Genomic DNA, 13,650 nt, shown 5'->3' with positions numbered 1-13,650 from the left:
GTGTCTGTCTGTCTATCTCTCACATTAGGAGGTCACCTAGAGAGGATATTAAGTTAGTATCTATCTATCTATCTGTCTATCAATCTATCTATCTGTCTGCCTGTATTCTGTCTGTCTATCTATTTATCTATACATCTATCTATCTATCTAGATATGAGGAGAGAGGCAGTGCAAAATCCGCCAGCTCGGACAGCAGCGGATATTTCAGCCGGGGGGAGGTTGGGAGACACCCCGCCTCCCTAAACAGGGGGGACGGGGGCAGGTTCAGTATGAGGGGCAACCCTCATAAACTTAAAGGTTGGTATTTACAGTCTTATAATACTTTGGGTACCGCAGAAATTTACAGTCCCCAATGTCCAATAAGATTCTGTTGTAATACTTTGGATATAATTAGGGTCGGTCCGTTCGTACGTCCGTAACGGATAGATTTTTTTGTTAATTTAGGCATCTTATAATTGTCCTACCGATTTCAAACTTTACATGATGATTCCTGTAGCAGTTAGGTGCTATTTGGAAAGCGTATTACATCTATAATTGTTACTAGAAAGTCCGTAATTCCATTTTAGATATGTTAACTTTTAACTTTTTTAATAACAATTTTTAATGTGATATAATAATCCGATTCATTTGATTTTTTGATTAATGATTCTTATTACAATAAGGTACAATTTTATAAACAAAGCATCTCTATAATCAAGTCTTAAAAATGTCAGTATGTCATTAAACAGTATTATGTGTTTAAGAATTTACGTATAAATAATTTTGTCAAAACTTTATATTTTGTATATTCGTTTCTGACACTGTACACAAGTGTTAATGTTCGTTTGTCCTACCTTTCCTGAGTTTTGCTTTTGTGGATGTTGTCAACCTTGTTTATTCTTGATTATTTGTGTTTATAATACACTAGCGGCTACGCCCCTGGAGGCCTCTAGTTGCACATAGATTTTTTTTATATTTAAAATATTGCTATGTTGCTTTTGACGTTTATGTTGCGTTGAACTCTCTTTCTAAAATCGAGAAATTTAAAAAAAATTGATTTCTCTTGGGAGGGTGGTGGTACCCTCCCCCAAAACAGTTATAAACCTTCCCGGGCCCTATGGGAATCTACCCTGTTAAGGAGAACCCGATCGGTTCAGCGGTTAGCGAGATCCTTTGCACAAACAAAACACACAAACATCCTGTTACTTTAGTATAAGGATAGGAGCTGGGATTTTAAGAGATAAGACAATGGATGATAATTTTATTTTTATTTTAGCAATTTCGAGGCCAGGAGTTGTTAGTTCTAAACCTGCTAATAAACCACAGAGGTAAAGATAGATAGATAGAAAGATAGACAGACAGACAGATAGACAGACAGACAGACAGACAGACAGACAGAAAGATAGACAGACAAACAGACAGACAGACAGAAAGACAGAAAGACAGACAGACAGACAGACAGATAGATAGATAGATAGATAGACAGACAGACAGACAGACAGACAGACAGACAGACAGACAGACAGACAGACAGACAGAAAGACAGACAGACAGACAGACCGACAGACCGACAGACAGATAGACAGATAGATAAATAGATAAAAATTTACATTATATAGACAGGTAGATAGATAGTTAGGTAGACAGACTGGTTGATAGATAATTGGGTAGATAAATGGATAGATAGATACATAGAGATAGATTGATTGATAGTAGTAATTGATAGATTGATAAACTTGCAAATATACAAATTGACAGAATGACAGTCAGACAGACAGACAAGTAGACAGATGATTAATGGACAGACTGCTAAAAGTAATAAACATTTTTAGTAGTGAAGCTACTCTATATTTCACTTTGTCTGTCCGTCAGTCCATTCCGCTCAGCTACTATTAAAGATAGACATCTGAAATATTTAGTGAAAATTCCTAAGACATTTATGCGTATCTAATCTATACATTGTTTTGTCCGTCTGTCTGTCGGTCGTGCTTTAAAAGATTTAAACATGAGGTATTCTTTTGAGGTTTTGTGATTTAATTGTGTTTTTTTAAAATAATTTAAAAATTGTTTTTAGTAAATTATTGGCGACTGACAAACAAAACAGCAGAAGTAGTTCGTGCTTAACTTCCAAGGTAATATCCGCTGTATTAGAACCGGTTCTCAGTCATACTATCCGCATAATATCCGCGGAAAGCTGTCTATAATACGTTGCTTTAAATAAATATATAAAACTGAGGGATCTAATGGGATAAAGCAATGCCCGACAAATTGGTGTAAATCCTCATTAATGATATACAAATTTATCCCTTCTGTTAATTACAAATTTTGGTTGAAACGTTTGGACACTCAACCTATTAAACCAACCAATCAAAGCCATTCACTTATCTAACTATCTACTTATTAAATAGCTATCTACCTAAATATCTTACTATCTACTTATCTATCCAACTATCTACTTATCTATCAATTTAGCTATCTACATATCTATCTATCTATCTACCTATCTATCTAGCTATCTACTTATCTATCTAACTATCTACTTATCTATCTAACTATCTACATATATATATCTAAATATCTACTTATCTATCAATTTAGCTATCTACTTATCTATCTAACTATCTACTTATCAATCTAACTATCTACTTATTATATAGCTATCTACTTATCTATCTAACTATCTACTTATCTATCTAACTATCTACTTATCTATCTAACTATCTACTTATCTATCTAACTATCTACATATATATCTAAATATCTACTTATCTACCAATTTAGCTATCTACTTATCTATCTAACTATCTACTTATATATCTAACTATCAACTTATCTATCTATCTACCTATCTATCTAGCTATTTACTTATCAATCTACCTAACTACTTATCTATCTAACTATCTACTCATATTTCTAGTCAGCTACTAATATATCTAACTATCTACTTATCTATCGAACTATTTACTTATTATCTACCTAGCTTTCAACTCATCTTTAAAGCTATCTACTTATCTATCTACCTATTTATCTAACTATATACTTGTATACCTAATTATCAACTTATTTATCTATCTACATATCTATCTATCTAACTGTATACTGATCTATCTAACTATCTATATATCTATCTATTTATCTATCTACTTGTCTATTTTGCTAGGAGGCAGAATTTCAAGCGTGGAAACGGCGGAAAAACTACGATCCGTTAAAATCCGCCACTGCAAGCGCTGCTGGTATCCGAAATGGCAGCGGCAATAGCACCACCATCCGCGAAAACGGAAATAGCGCCAACTGCGATCGTAGCATTGGTAACTCCTCGTTAATCGGCAGTCACAGGTCAAGTGGTGGAGAAAGCGATAGTGGCGGCGGAAGGTTTTCAGGCACCAACGAAAACAACGGTGGCAGATTTGCGAGAAGTCCTCGGAATGCATACGCTCCCTCACCAACCCCCCATCACCAACAGACTGGGTCCATTCAACATAAAAGAATTCAGGTAAAGACTTTTAAAGCTCAATCTTAACTATTGGGTCTTTTGCATTAAAGTGTCAGGTTTGAGTCCTGATCACAATGCAATAATAATTTCTATAAAAAAACTCACAACCATGGCTCAACATGTAGTGCATCCACTTGTCATTGGGGAGGTTTGAATCTAGTAGGAGCAATGCCTTGGCCCAAAATAGGTGCAACTCATTACTTTGCACAGTTAAGACTTCTCAGACAAAGGAGGTGCAATTCAAGGGTGGTTGTCTTATGGGTGTTACATAACATAATCCGGCCTGGGTGTTTGGATGGAAAAGGAGAGATTTTGCTCCCCTTAGTTATCCTGGGTTGATGGACCTATAAGGTAATACATCCAGGTTATGATTTGTATTCAGGAAATGAGTCAGAGCTTCACATAGCTTGAAGTTGTGGTGTACACCCCTTGCTTCAACAAGTCATCCTCAACTATGTACCACCTCCCATGCAGCACAGCGCCTCATTATATTATCTTCATGCATGGGCAATGCTCTAATAATAAATTTTATTGTTACAGGAAATGAGCCAAAGCTTGATTCACGGTGGTGCCGGAAGTCGGGGCTCCCACCACGTGGCTTCAACAAGTGATCAACCACCTCCCATGCAGCGCAGTGCCTCGTTCCATTATGAGAATATACGCATGCGTGGGGCCAGCAATGGAAATAGCGGAGAGTCAGACCATCATCAATTGCGTATGTACAGCTTACAGGAAATTTTATGGATATTTTTTTATGGTTTATTAGCAAAATTAATGTTTTTCCAGTATAACCTTTAATCTGATTATTATCGGCTAGAAAAAGAGAACCCAGTCCCTCCACCTAAAAAGTATATATATTTTTAATATTCTTTTAAAATCTGAGAATTGGGGCGGAATCCTCTCCTCCCACTTCAGGTTGCCACTTCACTTTAAGTTGCCACATGGTAATAGCTATTTCTCGCATCATATAATAAACAGCTTTCTGCGGATATAAAAATGTACAATTATAAGATTAAAACCAGTTTTTTTAGCCACAAGATGCCGAAGGCATGGTTTTAAAAAATGGTTTTAATCTTATGATTTTTTCATTTTTTATATTCGTAGAAAACTGGATATAATAAGATGCTGTACATAATTTTTCAGTATGGCTTAGAAAGAACAGCTTCTAATCCACCGGATATTAATCAATTTTGAATGAATATGAGAAAATATCCATATGACTGCGCAGGGCACACATCCGGATGATTTTGCACCACGCGGTGGTGGAATGCGCGGGAACACAAGTGAAGATGAGAGCACCGAGGATTATGGTTCTGGTTGTGACTCATCCAATGTAAGTATTTCACATACCTGTGACCACAGCACAACATGAAGCAGGGAGGTGATAGGTTCGAATCTCAGCTCGATACCACGTCAAAACTAAAGATGTTAAAACAGTTCCTACTGCTACTATGTCATGAAGACAAGAGCACAGAGGATTATGGTTCCGTTTGTGATTCATCAAATGTATGTATTAAGTACTTCCTGTATCGCTTCAAAACCGATTAATATCCAATGGATTAGAACCAGTTCCCAGCCATAATGAAAAATCATGTTTAGCATTGCATTACAGACAACTATTATAGAAATAGAAATTGTAGAATAATACCAGTTTTGTTAGCCCTAAAGGTTCGAACTCAGCCATACTGAAAAATCATTTTTATATCCTGAAAAGCGGTCTATAATACAATGTGATTATAGTTATTTATCACATCATTTGATACACAGCTTCCCACAGATATAAAAATTGAAAATTGTACAGTTAAAACCAGTTTTCTTAACCCAAGGGGCTGAAGGTTCAAGCTAATTTATGTTTTATATTTGTTGAAAATTATCTGTAATTCGATGCTATACATGATTTTCCATAATAGCGGCAAACCAGTTCTAAGCCACCGCGCCGGATATATATCTGTTTTAAAGCCTGGAAATAAGTATTCTTGTTCCTTTAGGCTGAAGGAGTGCCACGGCATTATTATCTGGACGAAGATGAGTTGATCCTGCCCATCTATCCATCCAGCTCACATAGATCCATCTATAATAGGTCCTTGTCACCGAAACCTTCTCCTTCCAGGTATGTAAAATATTTCCCCATGCTCTTTAATATTTTCACAAGCTCTATAATATCTATCCATCCAGCTCGCATAGATCCATCAGGTCCTTGTCAATGAAACCTTCCCCTTCCCACGCTCTATAATTTTTTCCCACGCTCAATAATATTTTCCCATGCTCTATAATACTTTTCCACACTCTATAAGATTTTCCCGTGCTCTATAGATTTTCCCATGCTTTATAATGTTTTCCCACCCTCTTTAATATTTTCCCACCCTCTATAATATTTCCCACACTCTATAATATTTTCCCATGCCCTATAATATTTTCCCATAATCTATAATATTTTCCCACGCACTATAATCACTGTGGGCTACAATTGAATCAAGACAAAAGTAAGTGCCGAGCCCTGGGACCTATGTAGGGTGAAAATAGACATAAATCCTTGATGATTCCAGGTGGAGACAAAATATTTCAGCGGGGTCTTTTGTTTTTTTTTCAATTTTAAGTTTTGAAAAAAAAATTGAAAAAAATATGAAAATCTTAAATAAAAAACAAACAAAAAATAATTTTCAATAATTTTTTTCACAAAAAGATTCAAACAACTTATATAAATACTATAAGCTTTAAAAAAATCACAATTTTCAAATTTAGACTTTCAATAAAAAGATTTGTAGAAAAAACCTAACAATAAATTCTAACATATTTCTGATCAACATAGCAATAAAACATCTTTTGCAAAATCTTTATCATCAAAAATAAATAGCACTTACTAAAGACTTTTTTTCATTTAAACTTATACTTTTCACATTAATTAACTTTAAAGATTGAATTTTTTAAAAAGAAAGGTTGCGTGATTTTTTTATTCATAATTAATTGCCTAATTTTGAGATTCAGATAAAAAACTTTACTACTTTATATTAATTGATAATCTACTAGCAGCAGCTACGCCTCTAGAGGCATATGAGGCCATTGGGATGGGGGGGAAGTCGAACCCCCCTTACAATTACAGTTTTTTTTTAATGAAAAAGTTAAAAACATTTAATTTGAGAGTTAATTCTCTTGGGATAGTGATGGTACCCTTCCCCAAAATAGTAATAAACCTTACCAGGACATATAAGAAGCTACCATGTAAAGGAGAACCATATTGGTTCAGTGGTTAGTGAGATCCCTTGGTGCACAAAGACTCACATAGAACCTGTTACTTTATTATAAAGATACATATATACACAGAAACTCTACAATCAGAGTATGTCTGTTTGTTCATCCATCTGTATAAAAACAATACAGAATATATTTTTTTTGCTAAAGCGGCTACGCCCTTAGAGGCCTTTAGGGGCACTTAAGAGGGAAATAAGGGGTTTAATTCTACAACTATATTTTTATTTTAGGCTTAAAAAGGAAAAGTTTTGTTTGTGTGTTGTGGTCCTTTTTTAAGGGGCGATTTCTCTTCTCTTTCTCAAAAAAAGTTATGAACCTTCCAAGGACCAATGAGAAGCTACATAGTAAAGTAAAAAAAGAACCATATTAGTTCTTAAGCATCAGAAAGATGGACAAACAGACATCAATCTATTTTGTATCATAAATAGTGCTTTAAAGCAGTGAGAGAAATATCATCTAGAAAAAAAAATTTTCCTATCGTTTAAAAGTTATATCCCTGTATAAAAAAGATAGGATGTCTGTGTGTTTTTTCTGTCTGTGCCTAAGGTTCTTGCTAACCACTGGACCAATTTAGTTCTTCTTTATTGACCTATCTTTTAGACTGATAGGATCAACATATTAAGGAGTAGTTTAGTGTCTATTAATCCTTATATAAAAGTAACAGTTTCTGTGTCTGTCTGTTTGTGTGTGTGTGTGTGTGTGTGAGGGTGTCTGTCGGTACCGAAGATTCTTTGTAACCGCTTAACTGATGTAGTTCTCCTTTTGGTTCCAGCTTTTCATGGTCCTGAGAAGTTTTGAGTTTAGAAAAAAATGAGTTCCTACCCAACATTTAAAAAAAAACTTTTTCTTTTACATATAACTGAAAGTAGGGGAGGGGTCAACTTCCCCCCACTTATCAAGGGCCCCTAGATGCCTCTAGGGGCAAAACCGCTAGTGATAAAATAATTTTTATCTTAAATTTTGATTAAATTGTTCTTTTTCCATTTAATAAAATATAATTGTAATTATCAACCTCAAAGAATATCCTGAATTAGGTAATTGGATTTAACAAGGGAAAAAGACAACATCCATAATTAGTGAAGCTGTTAAGTTTAAAAGAATACAAATAAAGAAAATAGCAAGTGTAATATACAGATGCAAAGATATATTAATCAGAGCGAGATGGGACAATGGACTGTTTATTACACTAGTCCCCATAGTTTAATATAGCAATTTGTTATTCGTTGCCTTAACTACTTAGGGGACTTGTTGCGATTTTTGTTTGGTTGGATTATTAAATTAAGTGCCCAACGTTTCAACCATTAACTGAAACATACAGAAGGGTTATCCATGTATCATATTTGGGAATGTAAATCAATTTAGCGGTCATTGTCTTATCCCTTTAGATCCCTGAATAGTAATTAACAATGATCAATGGTTCTTTTTTTTCTATGTAGCTTCTCATTGGTTCTTGGAAGTTTTATAACTTTTTTTGGGAGGGTACCTCCACCATCCTAGGAGAAATCAACCCCTAAAAACGGACCCCATTTCACACACAAAAAATATTTTTTTCTTTTTAAGTCTAAAATAAAAATCTAGTTGTAGAATTCAACCACTTCTTCCCCTCTCAAGTGCCCCTAAAGGCCTCTAGGGGCGTAGCCGCTAGTACCAAATAAATATATTCTGTAACATTTTTATACAGACGGATGAACAAACAGACATACTCTGATTGTAGAGTTTCTGTGTATATATGTATCTTTATAATAAAGTAACAGGTTCTATGTGAGTCTTTGTGCACCAAGGGATCTCACTAACCACTGAACCAATATGGTTCTCCTTTACATGGTAGCTTCTTATATGTCCTGGTAAGGTTTATTACTATTTTGGGGAAGGGTACCATCACTATCCCAAGAGAATTAACTCTCAAAAATAAATGTTTTTAACTTTTTCATTAAAAAAACTGTAATTATATGGGAGGGTTCGTCTTCCCCCCCAACCTAAGGGCCTCATATGCCTCTCAAAATTAGGCAATTAATTATGAATAAAAAAATCACGCAACCTTTCTTTTTAAAAAAAATCAATCTTTAAAGTTAATTAATGTGAAAAGTATAAGTTTAAATGAAAAAAAGTCTTTAGTAAGTGCTATTTATTTTTGATGATAAAGATTTTGCAAAAGATGTTTTATTGCTATGTTGATCAGAAATATGTTAGAATTTGTTGTTAGGTTTTTTCTACAAATCTTTTTATTGAAAGTCTAAATTTGAAAATTGTGATTTTTTTAAAGCTTATAGTATTTATATAAGTTGTTTGTATCTTTTTGTGAAAAAAAATATTGAAAGTTATTTTTTGTTTGTTTTTTATTAAAGATTTTCATATTTTTTTCAATTTTTTTTCAGAACTTAAAATTGAAAAAAAACCAAAAGACCCCGCTGAAATATTTTGTCTCCACCTGGAATCATCAAGGATTGATGTCTATTTTCACCCTACATAGGTCCCAGGGCTCGGCACTTACTTTTGTCTTGATTCAATTGTAGCCCACAGTGTAATATTTCCCACACTTTTTAATATTTTCCCACACCCTATAATATTTTCCCACAATCTATAATAATTTCCAACGCTCTAAAATATTTAGATCAAGATCAAGATTGGAGGCTCTGGATAATCTAGTCATTTCAACAATTTATTCAGTATCAAGCAAATTATGCAATAACACACAGGTAAGGAAATAAAGTAAAACCGATTAATATCCACTGGATTAGAACTGGTTCTCAGTCATACCATCGGCATAATATATGCGGCAAGATGTCTTTAACACGATGCTATAAATAAGTATATAAAACTGAGGGATCTGAAGGGAAAAGACAATGGCTGATAAATTGATATACATTCCCTTTGAAGATTACCCCTTCTGTAGATGACAATTCGTGGTTAAAACGTTTCAACACTCAACTTAATAAAAGAACCAATAAAAAGTCAGTAAAAGTCTCCAAAGTTGTTAATCTAATGAATAAGAATATGTTATTGTAAAACCTTGAGGACTAGTGCAATAAACAACCCATTGTCCCCTCAATCTTTTAATAAATAAGATCTAACAACCTCATTTTAGTCAATACTGAAGCGAGCTGGACTCACTTTTCCACCAGCAGATGAAGATCAGGTTAGTATCTATCTATCTATCTGTCTGTCTATCTATCAGTCTGTCTGTCTATCTATCAGTCTGTCTGTCTATCTATCAGTCTGTCTATCTATCAGTTTGTCTGTCTATCTAGCAGTATGTGTGTCTGTCTGTTTATCTGTCTGTATCTTTTGATATGACTTTCTGTATCTTTTCATCTGTCTGTCACTGTCTGTCTATTTGTCTGTCACTATGTCTTTATCATCGTCTGTCTGTCGATATATCTGTCTGTCTATCTATCTATCTGGCTGTCAATCTATCTGTCTGTGTGACTGTCTGTCTGTCTGTTTATATATCTATCTGTCTGTCTGGCAGTATGTTTGTTTGTTTGTCAGTATGTCTGTTTGTCTTTTTTTATCTGTTTGTCTATCTGTCTGTCTGTCTATCTAGCAGTTTTTTGTCTGTCTGTCTGCTTTCTCTCAGTTGTTTGTCTGTCTGTCTGTTTGTCTGTCTGATTGTTAAGATAATACAAAAATGAATATTTTGCCTTATAAAGGAACTGTTTCAGTATCTCGGGTTGAAAAAAAAGTCTGTTTTGAAAGCATTTTTGACAGAGTTTTGTCCAAATACCTGATCAAACATAAAAAAAAACTCACAGACTTTATAATATATTCCCTTGCTCTATATAAATTTCCCATGCTGTTTAATATATTCCAACACACTCCATCACATTTCCCATGCTGTATAATATATTCCCACACACACCATCACATTTCCCACGCTGTATAATATATTCCAACACACTCCATCACATTTCCCATGCTGTATAATATATTCCCACACACTCCATCACATTTCCCACGCTGTATAATATATTCCAACACACTCCATCACATTTCCCATGCTGTATAATATATTCCAACACACTCCATCACATTTCCCATGCTGTATAATATATTCCAACACACTCCATCACATTTCCCATGCTGTATAATATATTCCCACACACTCCATCACATTTCCCACGCTGTGTAATATATTCCCACACACTCTATCACATTTCCCATGCTGTATAATATATTCCAACACAATCCATCACATTTCCCACGCTTTATAATAAATTCCCACGCTCTATATAAATTTCCCATGCTTTGAAATATATTCCCACGCTGTATCTAGGCTACAACTCTGGAGACAGTATTATACCTGTTAGAAGATGTGGACCTGCCCTGCAGTCCAGCAAAGAAAACCTCCAGAGAACTGTCAGGTATCTGATGGATTAGAACTGGTTCTTAGTTTTTCTATCCGCCTAATAGCCCCGGAAAGCGGTCTATAATATGAAACGATAAATTACTATAAAATTAAAGGGATTAGTCAATGGCCGATAGATTGATGTACATCTCCAATGATAATTGATGATGATGCACAAAATTAATAAAAACAACAATTTTCCAGAATGGCTTTAAAACCGATTAATATCCGGTGGATTATAACCTATTCTCAGCCATACTAGAAAATCATGTAAAGCATCGTATTGCATACAATTTTCCACGTACATATAAACAAAAAACATAAGATAAATACCAGTTTTGTTAATCTGGGCCTCTGTTGCCCTTGCACTAACATGGTTTAAATTTTCATTTTACTATCTTCGGAAAGCTGTCTATGATGCCATAGATAACTATTATTTTGTTTAGGCACCTTGAGAAACTTGAAAAAGGTTGAGCAAGCCCTGGAAGTCCTTCATAAACTAATTGAAAGTGACCAAGATGATTGATGAACAACCATGAAAATCTTGAAGAATCTAATTGCTATGTTAAGGACAGAAAAGCTATATTTTGCAAGATTTTGCTATGTGAAGGACAGAAAAGCTATATTTTGCAAGATTTTGCTATGTGAAGGACAGAAAAGCTATATTTTGCAAGATTTTGCTATGTGAAGGACAGAAAAGCAATATTTTGCAAAATTTTGCTATGTGAAGGACAGAAAAGCTATATTTTGCAAAATTTTGCTATGTTAAGGACAGAAAAGCTATATTATGAATCTTTCAAGATGATTGAGTAGTAGCTGTGTTGAGTGCCCTAGGAAAATGGGGATAGATGTCACCGCTTTTGACCTACCTATTCTATTGACATCATAGTAGAAGGGGAGGAGAAAGGTAAGGGGGTAGGAAACCTCATGGAAAATAGATGGGGTATAGGGTAATTCCTGACGTCAATAGAATAGATAGGCCAAAAGCAGTGACATTTATCCCCATTTTGCTAGGGCACTATATACAGCTACTCCACAATCATCTTGAAAGATTCATATTATGCTTTTTGTCCTTTACATAGCAAAATCTTGCTAAATATAGCTTTTCTGTCCTTAAAATAGCAAATTCTTGCTATAATAGCTTTTCTGTCCTTTACATAGCAAAATCTTGCAAAATATAGCTTGATTGAGGAACAACATTGAAGAATCTAGTTGTAATCTTTTATCTTGTATAGCTACAAAACCAATTAATATCCAGTGGATATAAACCGGTTATCAGCCACAATGGAAAATCATAGTGTGTTATATACAGTTTTCTACGAATATAGAAATGTGCAATTATAATATTAAAACCAGTTTTGTTAGCATGTGCCTTCACCATCTCTGGACTTAAAAGCTGGTCTTTAATCTTATAATTTTACATCTTTATATCTGCAGAAAGCTGTTTATAATACAATGCGATAAATAGCTCTTTTCTAAAATAAAGCATTTATAGAATAATCTAAAATTTAAAATAGCTGAAATCACATAAAAATACTAGAATCAGAGGGAGGGAGGGGACATTGGACTGTTTATTGCACTAGTTCCCAAATACAACCTTTGAACACTCAATTTAAATAACCAATCAATCAAAATTAAAGTCCCTAAAGTTGTTATGCTAACGTATAAGAAAACGTTATTATAAAACTTTGGAGACTAGTGTAATACACAGTCAATTGTCCCCTCCCTTCCTGTATGCGCATAGCCTTATGTTGAAATTATTACTACATGCGTATTTGAATATGGAAGAGTTTATAGAGATTTTAGCACTTATTAGGGATTCATCAATCGTAGTTTATATTGTATATCATATTATTCGTCCAATAAAAAGATTTTATTTGTTCATAAATCAACCAATAGAAAGAGTTTATATTGTAGTATGTAAATTTACTAGCCAATCAGAGGAGCGAATTTGATCATGTGACCATTAATTGACCAATGAAAATGTTTATTTATCAATATGATTATTAATCAACCAATAGAAAGAGTTTATTTGTCTTATGAAAAGTATCTAGCCAATTGGATAAGAGGATTTTCAGCATGTGACCAATTTGAACCAATTACAGAAGAGTATTGAACAACATGACCATTATTTGACCAATGAAATGAGTTTATTTAACCATGTGATTATTAATCAACCAATAGGAAGAGTTTATTAGTCTTATAAAAATTATTTAGCCAATTGGATAAGAGGATTTTGAACATGTGACCAATTTAACCAATTACAGAAGAGTATTTAAGATTACTTTTTTTGACCAATGAAAAGAGTTTATTTAATCATATAATTATTAATCAACCAATAAGAGGAGAATATTTAACTATGTGATCAATAATTGACCAATAAAAAAGTTGATCTATCATATGATACAGTTTGCTTTTTTATGAAAACTTTTTAAAGCAATTTTACCCTTTTTAGACATGGCCTTCAAACATTAAAATTTTAGTACATATTCCCAATAGTATCTCTATCAATTTTTAGCTCAACTTTGAAGCGTTTTGTAGCCATTCTTGCAAAGGGTAGACGCTTTGAGCATAAGAAAAATGC

The 13,650-nt window shown here is 33.9% G+C and overlaps 2 protein-coding genes across 2 annotated transcripts in view; both read left to right on the top strand.

The window, feature by feature from the left end:
* LOC145307023 (uncharacterized) overlaps positions 1-4,270 on the top strand; it is a 46,067-nt gene extending 41,797 nt beyond the window's left edge. Inside the window, exons 17-21 of the mRNA XM_080149363.1 lie at positions 152-297; positions 1,256-1,307; positions 2,054-2,111; positions 3,140-3,472; positions 4,013-4,270. Coding sequence (XP_080005489.1) covers positions 152-297; positions 1,256-1,307; positions 2,054-2,111; positions 3,140-3,472; positions 4,013-4,270 — 847 coding nt within the window. The remainder of the gene's footprint in view (positions 1-151; positions 298-1,255; positions 1,308-2,053; positions 2,112-3,139; positions 3,473-4,012) is intronic.
* A 418-nt stretch (positions 4,271-4,688) lies between these two features.
* Positions 4,689-13,324, top strand: LOC145307022 (uncharacterized). The gene is made up of 6 exons (XM_080149361.1): positions 4,689-4,805; positions 5,461-5,582; positions 9,333-9,417; positions 9,807-9,857; positions 10,995-11,082; positions 11,513-13,324. Exons 1-6 carry the CDS (start codon positions 4,689-4,691, stop codon positions 11,590-11,592), a joined length of 543 nt encoding a protein of 180 aa, XP_080005487.1. The 3' UTR covers positions 11,593-13,324.
* The last annotated feature ends 326 nt before the right edge of the window (positions 13,325-13,650 follow it).

This window comes from Acartia tonsa, chromosome 15, assembly GCF_053477335.1.
Source record: "Acartia tonsa isolate MP-2025a chromosome 15, ASM5347733v1, whole genome shotgun sequence".
Taxonomy (NCBI): domain Eukaryota; kingdom Metazoa; phylum Arthropoda; class Copepoda; order Calanoida; family Acartiidae; genus Acartia; species Acartia tonsa.
This window is presented reverse-complemented; position numbering and strand designations above follow the sequence as displayed.